Source organism: Cyclopterus lumpus, chromosome 3 (assembly GCF_009769545.1).
Source record: "Cyclopterus lumpus isolate fCycLum1 chromosome 3, fCycLum1.pri, whole genome shotgun sequence".
Classification (NCBI taxonomy): domain Eukaryota; kingdom Metazoa; phylum Chordata; class Actinopteri; order Perciformes; family Cyclopteridae; genus Cyclopterus; species Cyclopterus lumpus.
This window is the reverse complement of record NC_046968.1, coordinates 8,406,398-8,418,851: the sequence shown is the minus strand read 5'-3', so window position 1 is coordinate 8,418,851 and position 12,454 is coordinate 8,406,398. Positions and strand designations below refer to the sequence as shown.

Below are 12,454 nucleotides of genomic sequence, written 5' to 3'. Positions count from 1 at the left end.
TTTTATTGAGCGAAATAAATGTGTACAATAATCATAGGCTGCTTGACAAGAGGTTTGAGATCCAACCATTCGGTGATATCGCGATATTACACGGGACCGCTGCTCGCCACCCTGCCCCCATATTGCCAGATAACACAATTTTAGAAGTGTAAAATGTACATACACCGCATCATTTGTTTTTGACACACCGTATTTCATAAACCCTGAAACTCGAGAGACGCGTAGAGAGTGTACCACGGGTGCCCCATACCCTAGCTAGGGATCGTTATGTAACACCTTCGCAACCGCTCTTCAAAACAGTTAATTATATTAGACTTGAAGAAATAACATGAAAACCCACAACTAGGATGCCCCCCTCGTCTAATGACGTCAGATCCAATCCCACAATGCCTAGTAACACGCAGGCGCAGTGTAAAAAATTTAAAAAAAAACAAAAAAAATAAGACAGCTATCTGTGATCAGAGATGGCGGGCGCCTCCGACCCCCTGGAAGATATGCTGTTTTCAGAGGTGGACGAAAAAGCCGTGAGCGACCTAGTGGGCTCACTGGAGTCCCAGCTCGCCGGACAAAGCAACCTAGCAGGCAAAGCAGACGAGAACGGAGGCGCTGGCTCAGTGGCCCCCGCTAACCATCACTTAGGGAAAACGCTACCAGCTCCAGTGGGCACAACAACACTAGAACAACAACAACAAGGACGGCGTAATAAACCCGAGATGCGCCAGGAGATCAACTCAAAAGACGTCAGCCCGGCTAAAACTGTCACGTCTCCTTCCTCGGACTCCACCGCTTTTTTCGGCGAGCCGCCCGCCGCCTCGGCAGCCCGCGCGAACGCCACGAGCACCAGCAGCTCGCAATCACATGGAGCATCCATCACAACACTGACTGCCTCCGGCGCGACAACTTTGGTGGCGCCGGCCAGCATCAGCACCGCATCCAGCCGGGGGTCTAAGGTCAGCCCGGTCTCGTGCGGGACGTCGGCGGAGGAAGCTAGCCCGCCGAGGAAACGCATGAGCACGCTGCGGAGGACCGCCTCGGCTCGGATAAAGAGTTTGAACGGTGCGACGACGACGACGACGACGACGACGACGACGAGAAGGAGCAGCAACCCGGCGGTGGCTGAGAGCGCGAGCTCCATGGACGCCGGCGCGACGACGCCGAACTCCGCTCGAGCGGCGACGTCCTCGATCACCAGCTCGACTTTCACCCTGTCGAAGGCTAACCTCCCCGCGGGTCAGTCGGCTATCGCTCTGGACCGGGGGACTCCCACCATTGCGCTGCACAGACTCCCGAGTCACATTGTCGCGAGCATAGCCCAGAACGGCAGCGGGACCAGTGTTTCGGCCTTGGTCCAGCAGGGCGCTCGCGCAGGAGCCACCATCACCACCACGGTCACCACCACCTCCACCTCCCCCTCGGCTTCACAGGGGAACCACAGCTCCGGGTCTTCCAAAACAGACGACTGCCAGTCCAACATTGTAATGTCTAGCCAGTCTGGCAGTGTCAACTCCGTAATAAACACTGTCTCCGCTGTCGTCACGGCAACAACAACCACCACAACCGCAGCTGCAGCAGCCACATCGTCCACAACGGTGACCCAGCCTTCGAGCTCCGCTCCGGCCGCCGCCTGTGTCGCGGCGGCGGCGGCAGCGAGTACCGCGTGCGGAACCGGTCCGACCGCGTCGGTGACGACCGCTGTCAGCATGGTCAGGCCCACGCTGCCCTCCCCAACGCCCGCCGCGGCCACCGCCGCGCAGACTCAAAACCGTCCCGGCCTCGCAGCGCCTCCGAGGATCGTCGCCCCCCAACTGATCGTCAGACCGCCTCAGCAGCAGACGACCATTCAGCTGCCCCCGGGGTTCACCATCCCACCGGGTAAGGGGGGGAGCAGAGCAGCACGCCTGTGTTAAAGTAACCTTACCTGGGGCTTTATTGGTGTGTGTGTGTGTGTGTGAGCATGTGTGTGTGTGAGCATGTGAGTGTGTAAGTGAGTGAGAGAGACACACACACTGTTCTCCCATGGTGTTGGGGGAGCTTTCTGAGTTGTCCTATGTGCTATGGGGTGGTGCCTGTTCCTAAAGAAAAAAAACCAAACATGCCGTATTCCTGTGAGTTTTAGCATGTGTGGCCCCAATGAGGGTGATGGGGCCGTGACACAACACCGATATCACCCATAACGAACAAGGAGAAATAAGATAACGCTTTTTCTTAGTATAAATACATTACAACATGTTTCAGAGGCCTTGTGTAATAACCAAATGGTCATACATTTTAAGCATTTATGGTCACCCCAAAATAACTTTTCTTTATGCTGCTCAGAGTCAACTCACCTCAGGAATAGTGATTAACCTTCTTATTGACCTCAGGTCTTCTTCTTTTTATTTTTCTTCTTTAACTTCATGGATATTCTGCAAGTTAAACAAGTGTGTAATAACACATTTGATCCTTACCTGACATAACTTAACTGCAGTCCCAAAGCCTATTGTTCATGCTACAGGAGAAACTCTGCCAGTAAGCAGTGTTGTGGCGCAATACTGGTTGAGAACCGCGGTTTAACGCTTGAATGGGACTTCTCAAAGGTGACCTGTTGCACAACTTTAACAGCCACTTATCCAGCCACTCAGCACCATTTCCACTTCCCCGGGTGTAAGATCATTCGCCGTTCAAGTGCACTTGATATAATCCTATTAATAGCTCCGCCCGTTTGTTGCCCTTTAGCGTGGCAATCAAAAGTTTTCACTTGCCCCACTTTTTTTTTTGTATCTTGAGTCGAAGTGGCTTTGCCACCCGGGAAAACTTTTTGCCCCATTTTGCAACGATGTCTCGGATTGGCAGTCGAAACGTGTCTCATTTACACCGGCTGCTTGTTTGTAGAATTTCTTCTTTTTTAAATCCCTGTGTTTAACTCGCCCAGGGTTTTAGAATGGAAACCTCCCCCCTGAGGATGGAGCTTGGTTTTCTGTGCAGGTGATCAGTACAATCCACTAATTATCCACATCCAATCAGCGCTGGGCGATATATCATATCCATATATCATGATATAAGACTAGGTAGATAATCTAGATTTTGGATATCATAATATGGCACAAGAGTTGCCTCTTCCTGGTTTTAAAAGGCTGCATTACAAGTAAAGGAATGTCATCCTCTGAACCTACCTTATTATTTGTCTTTACCTACGTCCACATTACGAATCTCATTGTGTAAATATTTTGTAAAAAGCACCGATATATATATCTCTAGATAGATGCACTTAGGTGGTTTAAATACGATTCATTGTCTGTGACGTTCCAGTGTTCCGTCAGATAAATGTTCTCCGTGATTCTCCAGGGATGGTTCTGGTACGCACAGAGCTCGGCCAGCTAGTGATGGTTCCTCAGCAGGCTCTGGCTCAGGCCCAGGCCCAGGCCCAGGCCCAGGCCCAGGCTCAGGCTCAGGCCCAGGCCCAGGCCCAGAACAACATCTCTCCACGGCCTGCCACCCCGACAACAGGAACCTCCTTCAGAGTAACAACGCCTCAGGTGAGACTCCCGCCCCAGATCCTCCGTGGTAGATCTGGTAGATAGAGAAAGTGTGATCACACAGATGCTGTCGGGCTCTGGACAGCTCCTGGTGCTGAAATATGGTCTGACAGACGGATACGTAGCAGGGGCAAAAGAAAAGCTTTTTTTGGGGAGGGATTAAAATAATATTGTGTTTCGATTTAGGCACAAACCTACTGGACACACTCAAGCGCCCCATAATGCACTGCGGCTCCTCAGATTGTTCAAGACTGTCAGACGTTTAAATAGTTGGATAAAATACTTACAAATACGAGTGAGTGACGAGGAAGTACAGCGTAGAGGAAAAGCACCGGTGCTCACACATAGAGTACATGATGTTTAACACTAAAATATTAGATCTTTTTTATTTGCCTTAACATAATTCTGTAAATATTCAATAAAGTGGACGAGGTCATGCAGAGAAGACGTGTGGAGAATACCACCAACCAGAATGATAGAAATGAAACATTCGTTCATCTTAAACAAACACAAACCAACAAACAAAAACTCATTATGACCACACAGACGTTTGTATCCACTCCCCCGCAAAAGCTTTGGCGCTGCCCAAAATGCAACGCTCCCGAAGCAGCCATCCGCATCTGAGGCGCCCTTCTTCCTGTTGCCCTCCACACGAGGTGCTGACCTCAGACCCGAAGTTGGCGCGACAGATCCGCTTCAAATTCTTAGGGTGAGTTTAATACGGGGAGATTGTATTCTGACAAAACACATTCATATTTTGTCACGTAACACGGAAAGCACCGGTTTCTGCGTTCTTTTAATTTTGATCTCGCGCAACCCCACAAGGGGAGCCGTTGCCCCTCAGACCTCCCTGTAGGAGAGCGACCGTGACTGAAAGTGTCCCGTTGTACACACACACACACACACACACACACACACACACACACACACACACTTCCTGCATGGTTCAGCCTGAACACCTTGTTAAGCAGGGCGGCTCTGCTCCACGCCGCCTAATTGGGTTGTGATTAACACGTTTTAGCCTTGATTATCTTACGTATGGATTAAACTGCGATTAATAGGCCAGTTAATGTCTTAAGGCTCCCTAATGACTCCACAGGGTCCTCTCGTCACACTCTAACGAGCCCACTGAATCATTCATTGGAAATTTGCTTACGATCACCTGTGGGTACATCGTTCATGTGCAAACCTGTGCGCTGTTTAAAAAAAAAGGGCTTTAATGACGAGACTGCAGGATAGTTTGTCTCCTGCAGAAAGCTGAAACTACCGGGGAAATATTTATTTTATGATCGGGAGCGTCTCAACTGACTTCTCGTTCTCGTTCCCCTCCGAACATAAAACACTAAAACGTCAGAGGAAACTATTTTGGTTCAAATTTGCTTTTTAGAAAGAAAACAATGCCCATTGTAATTTTCCATAGATGGAATTAACTTATTCAAACTGCATGTATCATCCGACCCAAACCCCCCCCCCTCAAAAGTCATGAGTTCATTATCACGGAAGATTTAAAAAAACTAAAACAGAAAGAAACTATTGAATCTTTGGCATTTATGCATCACAAATGTTGGAAACGGCTCAATTCAGCCGACTCATCAGTTAATCGACTAATTGTTGTGGTCAGGCAACGTCATCATTTAGAGAAAAGGAGCAAAACGTGCCCTCAACTTTGACCCTCGTTGAGTTTTTCCAACGTCATCAAATACTGTCACAAAACCAGGTAGCGTGTGTGTCCTCTATGGACTTTCAAATACTGTCCTGGGATCAGCTACTCCGTCTGGCACACAGTGTCGTATATACTTCAGTTTGAAGACCACTAAGGAGTTTGACAGTTTAATGAAACTCTGGAAAATAATGCACACACTTTTCCAAATAACAAGTGAAGGAATACAAGTGTTCTAGTCATCTGGCAAAATACAGTAATAACTGCTTCAGAGAGAAGCCTGTTTTTCTGTCTTTCTCTCTGATCCGGGCTCCTCAAGGCTGCAGTGAATGAGGCCCCCTGCAGACTTTTGACTCACCTGAGATCTCCTGTTCATCACATCACTAACTGCGAAGACAAAAGACGGCCACTAGAGGGCAGCATTTCACTATCTTGAAGAAAAAGAAAAGAATTATTCAGCAAAACTTTTCCTCTTTGCTTCTACTTCTACTTCTACTTCTGAATTAAACTGCTTCCTGCTCCCCTAACATTCTCTACACAGTACGACTATTGTATTATCTCTGATCTCTGATTGCAAAGAGGAAACCGTTGTATCAGTTCAGAGTAGAGATGTCCAGGAAAAACCGCCCACAGAGCCAAAGCCATTCATAAGCAGCCTCAGTGTTGTGGTGGTTGGTATTAACTTCTCAGGTAGTGTTACTGTACTACAGACTGAGCTGAAGGAGGCCATGTAACACCTTTTTAAAACTGAGATTAATGCTTCCTAATCGATTGGAGAAACAAATTCCACCCTCCTTGTTTTACGCAGCATAAAGAGCAGCACGCTGACGCTCGCGCAGACTCCACAGACTGAAGTCCGCATCAGTTACACAACACCCCTCCGCCATCTCCCACCTCCTGCACTCGCACCTGCATCCATCCCGATGCAGAACAAAAACACACAAAAAGAACTCTGCGAATAAAGAGACTCGCAGACTGTCATCGCCTCTCACCGCCGCGCCTGTGACAAATTAGCCGGGCCTCGACAGGAAAAGCGGTGGCAGGGAAAATGAAAGGGAATGGTGTTTATTCCCAGAGCTCAGCCCCTCCGTCGGCCTGTCACTCTTCCCGTGACCCCCCGAGGGGAGGAACGGAAGGCATCCCGAGCTTCCTTCCTTCCATACCTGTTAAATCATTCATCATCCAACTGCCTGATTATTTTAAAAAGCTAACAAGGCTTTTGGTTTTCTCAAGAGCGCATTCGACACGCGAGGAGGGGGAGAGAGTGAGCGAGAGAGTGAGCGAGAGAGGCATTGCCGGCGGCGGGATGCACCCCGTGGCGCTCACCGTCAACCCCCCCCCCACCTCCCCACCCCCCCCCCACACACACACACACTCCTCAGTGCAACATTCTTTTGGATCGCACAAAACTTTTTAAGCAGTGGGGAAAATCCCTCCTCCTCCTCCTCCTCTTCTTCTTCTCGCCTCTTTCCCTCTGTCCTTGGCACAGCTGTGTGTCTGCGTTTTGTCTACAAGACATGTGTGTGTGTGTGTGTGTGTGTGTGTGCGTGTGTGTGTGATTTGGCCCCATGTGAATGGAAGGCTGTGTCCCAGAGGTTGGGGCAGAGGCCCTGTTGAGTTGTCTTGGCTCACATACAGGATATCAGCCAGGAAGTGTGTATGAGTGCCTCTCTCTCTCTCTCTCTCTCCCTCCCTCTCCCTCTCTCTCTCTCTCTCTTTGTGTGTGTGTGTGTGTGTGAGGTGAGCCACCGGGCATCGCCGGTGGTTTTGTGGGCACTCACCGCCAGGCCATCCCACCTTTTGTTAAGGCTAATATTAAACAAACTGCAGTTGTGACACATTTCAGCATCCACCTTTTTCACAACCTACAGTATCTCCACGGCAACCTACTTTGAATAGTACACTTAATACGTTAATAATAATAATAATAATTGCATATAATCTACTTTTTATATAATATATGCCGATTGAAAGAGATGAACAATGTCAGACTCCAGATACCACCTAGAGATTATTTATTTCTATTAGCCTTTATTTAACCAGGTCGGTCCCGTTGAGATACAATGACCTCTTTTTCAAGGGAAGCCTGGCCAAGACAGCAGCATAGAAAAATTGCAACAGTCACAAGACACAACAGAAATCACATAACAGATAAATACATTTTTTTTAAAAATAAGGCAACAGGACTAAAGATCCGGATTCACACCAGAACAAGTGCGGTATGAAGCCGCTCCAATTTCTCTCACACGAGTCTTTAAAGTTTCAAGGTTGATGAGCTCCTTTAACTTTAGAGTTTTTTGCAGTGCATCCCAAGCAGCAGGTGCAGCGAACTTAAAACAGTGCTTACCAAATTCAGAGTGAACTTTGGGCATAATTAATAAATAAAGCTCATTGGAACGTAAGCAATAATTGCTCTGGGATTTAAAGATGTAGTTACATAAGTAGTGGGGGAGCAGACCCAAGATAGCTTTATAAATAAAAATATGCCAATGTATAAGGCGGCGTGCTGCCAGAGATGGCCACTCAACTCGAGCATATAAGATGCAGCGGTGAGTGAGGGCTTTACAACCAGTGACGAACCTTAAGGCACCATGATACACAGTGTCTAAAGAACGCAGACAGTTTGCTGGGGCATTCATATAGAAGAGATCACTGTAATCAAGTACAGGGAGGAAAGTGGTAGCAATCAACTTTTTTCTAGTAAAAAAAGAAGATTTGTGACGGAAAAAGAATCCCAGTTTCACTCTTAATTTTTTTGACCAGATTTTCTACATGTGGTTTAAAAGAAAGTCGATCATCAATTAAAATGCCGAGATACTTATAACAGTTCACAAGTTCAATTTCATACCCTTGCAATGACAACATGCTGGGTGGAGACACAGGCACTTTCCTGCCATTGGAAAATATCAACAGTTTGGTTTTGGCCGCATTCAAGACGAGTCTTAGTTCAATGAGCTGATTTTCCACAAGGTTAAAAGCAATTTGTAAGTTACCAAGAGATCAACACGAGACGTCTTGCTTATTTTGTGCATGACTTAAAAATGAAATGCAACAACACACCAACCCGAAGAAATGCCTGAGCAAACCTTTTGTCTGATCGCTGGTGTTAAACATTAAAGTCTGTTTGGGCTTTCATCTCCCCGTCGCTCACTGCACTACTGTAGTAATCATCTCCTTATCACAGGGGGGTTAAGATTCAAACATGTCTGCTATCTATACCTGTTTTTTGTTCTCTTCCAAATAATGTCCGTTCCAATAAACGCCAATCTCTACGAAACCATCATAATCATCATATCATCATACATCCCATGACTGTATTTCGTAGTAAAAAGCTTACGAGGAGACACTACAGTTGGTAAGCGGTTTCAACTCGTGGATGTCATCATGAAACTTCCCCAGTTGAAGACGATTCTTTTTTTTTGCACTACCCGTTTTCTGAAAACTGATGTTCAAATATGCCAGTGATGCATTAGCTTATTAAATATGTGCTAATTTGCATTCATTTCCAGAACAGAAACCCGAACATTGGATGAAGCCAGGTTCAAAATGTAAAGGCTTTTACAGAGGGGATTTCCTCTTTTAATCACTCCATAAATAAGAAAATAATATCAACAGCAATGAAAAAAGCCATTTCGGCACGTTTTTTTAGAAATAGAATAATGATATGAAAACAAACCCCTCGGTAAAAACCTTCAGAATACAGACGGGAAAGGAAAGTTTGGTGTGTGGGTGCGTGCTATACTGAAGAGTCTGAAAGAAACATTACATACATGTCGAAGACACTACAGGGGAATAGGGTAAACAAAAATGTACTAAATAAATATCAGCATGCAACCCAGTTGATTACTTACATCAAGACAATGGTGTTTGTTATTTTTAAATATGCAAAAGGTGAATTATCCAATGGTAACTTTTGGTGGAAATCTACAAACGCAAATAGACAAAATACTCAAATAAACACGTGCATGTGTATTTGGATGTTTTCTTTCCACTAGCCTGAACGAAAATTATATTATGTTGTATATGCTTCTGTTGGGCCATATTATCCGAAACCGACCAGTTCGGTAAACTCCACGCGTGCCTAAAAGACATAAAAAAACCTGGATGACCTGCAACTCTGACAAATCTGAAGTTATTACACTTGGAACTCCTGAACACCTCCGATATGAGTTATCTAATGATATAGGGACTCTAGGGTTTAAAAGAAAGAAAATACATTCATACAAGGACTGTCCTTTTATTTACCTACGTAATGCAGAAAAAGTAGGTCCTGCATTTGTAACTTCTAGACTAAAGAACTGCAGTTAATTATGCTGCAGTTCTACTTCTATTTAATTAACCAGTGCATCAATTTGCCTGTAGTGTCTCACCTTAAAAACGTTGTCGCAACCTACGGCTTTCAAAGAATGCGTTGCCCAAAGGCCCAAAGGCCTCAGGAGTGGATTAACAAGTTGTGTCATGAGAGAACAAATTAAAATCAGGAAAGCGAGTGCCAGGTCATTCCCGCCCCCTCGTCAGGTAAAGGTAAATGTGGTTGCTGTGGTTACTGTGCCCCTCCCCTCCGCCTGTTAGAGACTCAGTGTGACGGACTGCAACCTGACCAACACATGCCCCCCCCCTTTTTTCTGCGTTTCACCCTTCGACCCCCCCCTCACTCGCTTTCTTTGATATCTCCACGCTCTGTTTGTTTCTCTCTCTCCCTTCCCTGCAGTCTCCCGCGACCTCTCAGACCACCAGGCAGTGCCCTTTGACCCCGGCCAAGATGGTACCGTCTCCCTCTCCCACCCCGATCAGCCCTGCCCTCCAGACCTCCTCCTCCTCCTCCTCCTCTTCTTCTTCTTCTTCCTCCTGTCCTGCGCTCCGCCCAGTGAGACAACCCTCCTTACTCGCCTGTTTTTTCACTCTTCTGTCCCGCTTTCTGTTTTCTTCATGTATTGTTTTTTTTAAGGGTACTGTTGGATACTATCATTTGAGTTTGAAATCTTATCATGTTGTGTGTTTGCAGAGAGAAATGGGAATAATAATAAACATTTTGGGTAGCGACCTGTCAATCACAAGGTAGCTCTGCCCTCAAGGATACTCTGCTTTATGGTCTGTTTGACTTTAAATGGAACCATAATTTACTAAATAAACATGCTGTATTGAAGAAGACTTGAAACTGGAGACCATAAACTCATGTTCACAATATTTCCAGAGAGAATAAAGTAGAGTCATTTTCTCATAGACTTCTATACAATCTGACTTCTTTTTGAAACCAGAGGGGTCTCCCCCTGCTGGCTAGTAGAAATAATGCAAGTTTAAGCGGCTACATTTGGTTATAAAACCTGAGTGTGGATAGAAGTGTGTTTTGGCAAAACCACGTCTACGTATGCTCCCCGACACCTCGTGCATTTTTTGGGCGCATTCACACCTGTGGAAGTGTGGAAAAACAGGCCCTGAGAGATTCAACAGAGGTGATGAATGAGGGCCTTTGGAGTGAGAGAACACTGATGGCGCCTCATCTGCAATTCTACAGTCGTCAATAGGTGGATAAGGTGGGATACCTTGATAGGAGGCGTCCCTTATCAGGTAGATGGTACTGTGAGGAAAAAGCTTTGACAGATTTCCTGTCTTTCCCAGCCTCTGGCGTGCCACCACCTCTCCCCTTTCACCCCCTCCGCCCTCCCCCAACCCCACCCCACCCCTCCCTCACTTGTCTGTTAAGCGACGTCCGCCGAAGTCAGGACACCAGATGTGACAGGGAGCGCCGCGGCGCCCTGCCTCCTGTTCTCTATGGCCTTGCTGCGAGCGAGGCGTCACGTCCTGTTTATCTCTCTGTCTCCTCCTTCCCTCTACCCCCCCCCCCCCCCCCCCCCCCCCCCCCCTTTTCCACAGAAGGTCCCCGCGGCGCCGACCGTGGCAGTGGCGGCTCCGCAGCAGACCCCCGTGGTGGCGGCGGCCCCCCAAGCCCCGGCCCAGGCAGCCTCCCAGCCTCCGCAGCCTCCGCAGACGGGCATCGCCTCGAACCCCGGAGGTCCCATCGTGTCCCAGGTCCGTTCCCTCCCTTGCCTCCACGCTTCACTCTTCCCGCCGCCCACACTTCACCCTCGAGGGCGCAGGCAGGCGCTGTCACACAGCCGCCAGCGGCTGCCGGCTGTGTCCCAAGCTTCAGCCCCCCCCCCCCCCCCCCACTTCACCCCCCCCCCACTGCGGACCCCGCAGCCTCGCCGTCTCGCGCAGCTGGCCCCCGCACCAAGAGTCTCACACATGCCCACACACGTTCACACTCATACGTTCACACGAGCGCATGCAGACCCAAGGACGCACAGACGCACCAATATTCAGACACACGCACGCACACCGACTTCCAGATGCAGGCTCGCATGCATATTCATAATTGGCGCAGAGGCACAGGCTCACACACACAAAGACTCTCACATCTCCATATGTATTCAGGCCGGAGAGCCCTCGTAGGGGCCACAGTTTGTTGCCGCTGGCGGTTCGAGTGGACGGGTGCTACCTTTCATGGCTACAGTGACGACTGGGCGGCGTGCTGATTCTTCTGCCAGTCCAAGCTGTTTAATTCTGTAGTATCTCTGCTAAGTATTATTAAGGTGAAATATTAAGGGATTTGACCCGGCATCTTTCTTCTAATGCCGAACTCTGACCCTACATTGGCACCAATCCCAGTATCCTGAGTAACAAAAAGAAGATTGCTTATTTAAATGTTGATTCTGCACTTTAGAAGTAAGATTTGAGCAACTCGTAGCCCGAGCTGCCGGCTCTTCTTAGCTTTCTGACACAAGGGGGCGGAGTACCTTGAATAGGGAGGGTAGCGCCGTAGTAGCACTTTAGTAGCACTTAAATGTCTCTTACTGATAGCACTTTGTAGTTTAACTTTATTGAAGAAATTGTACTTGCTTGATTCTTGTTGTTCTGAGTTTGGACTCATGGTTTAATGCACTTATTGTTAGTCGCTTTGGATAAAAGCGTCAGCTAAATGACATGTAATGTAATGTAATGTAATAAGTAATGGTTTTGTTGCCTCCAACAGGAAATGCAGGAGAATGTCAAGAAGTGCAAGAACTTCCTGGCCACGCTCATCAAGCTGGCGTCCCACAACTCTCCGTCCCCTGAGACCTCCAAGAACGTCAAGTCTCTGGTCCAGGACCTGCTGGTGAGCTTTATATATTCATCCAGATTGAATAACAGTGTTTCATCAATCGTGACTTAACCTTTCTCTTCTTTCGCAGTTTGCGGTTTAAAATATGCGCAGGAGTCAGTCAGAGTGGACACTTTG

The 12,454-nt window shown here is 47.6% G+C and overlaps 1 protein-coding gene across 3 annotated transcripts in view; it reads left to right on the top strand.

The window, feature by feature from the left end:
- Positions 1-325: 325 nt before the first annotated feature.
- Positions 326-12,454, top strand: part of LOC117747468 (transcription initiation factor TFIID subunit 4-like) — a 73,673-nt gene continuing 61,544 nt past the window's right edge. The window contains exons 1-4 of one of the 3 annotated variants that reach the window (XM_034556716.1): positions 326-1,872; positions 3,325-3,515; positions 11,050-11,205; positions 12,209-12,331. In XM_034556716.1, coding sequence (XP_034412607.1) covers positions 465-1,872; positions 3,325-3,515; positions 11,050-11,205; positions 12,209-12,331 — 1,878 coding nt within the window. In that variant the 5' untranslated portion in view covers positions 326-464. The remainder of the gene's footprint in view (positions 1,873-3,324; positions 3,516-11,049; positions 11,206-12,208; positions 12,332-12,454) is intronic. The other 2 variants (XM_034556734.1, XM_034556726.1) reach the window with 2 other exon arrangements.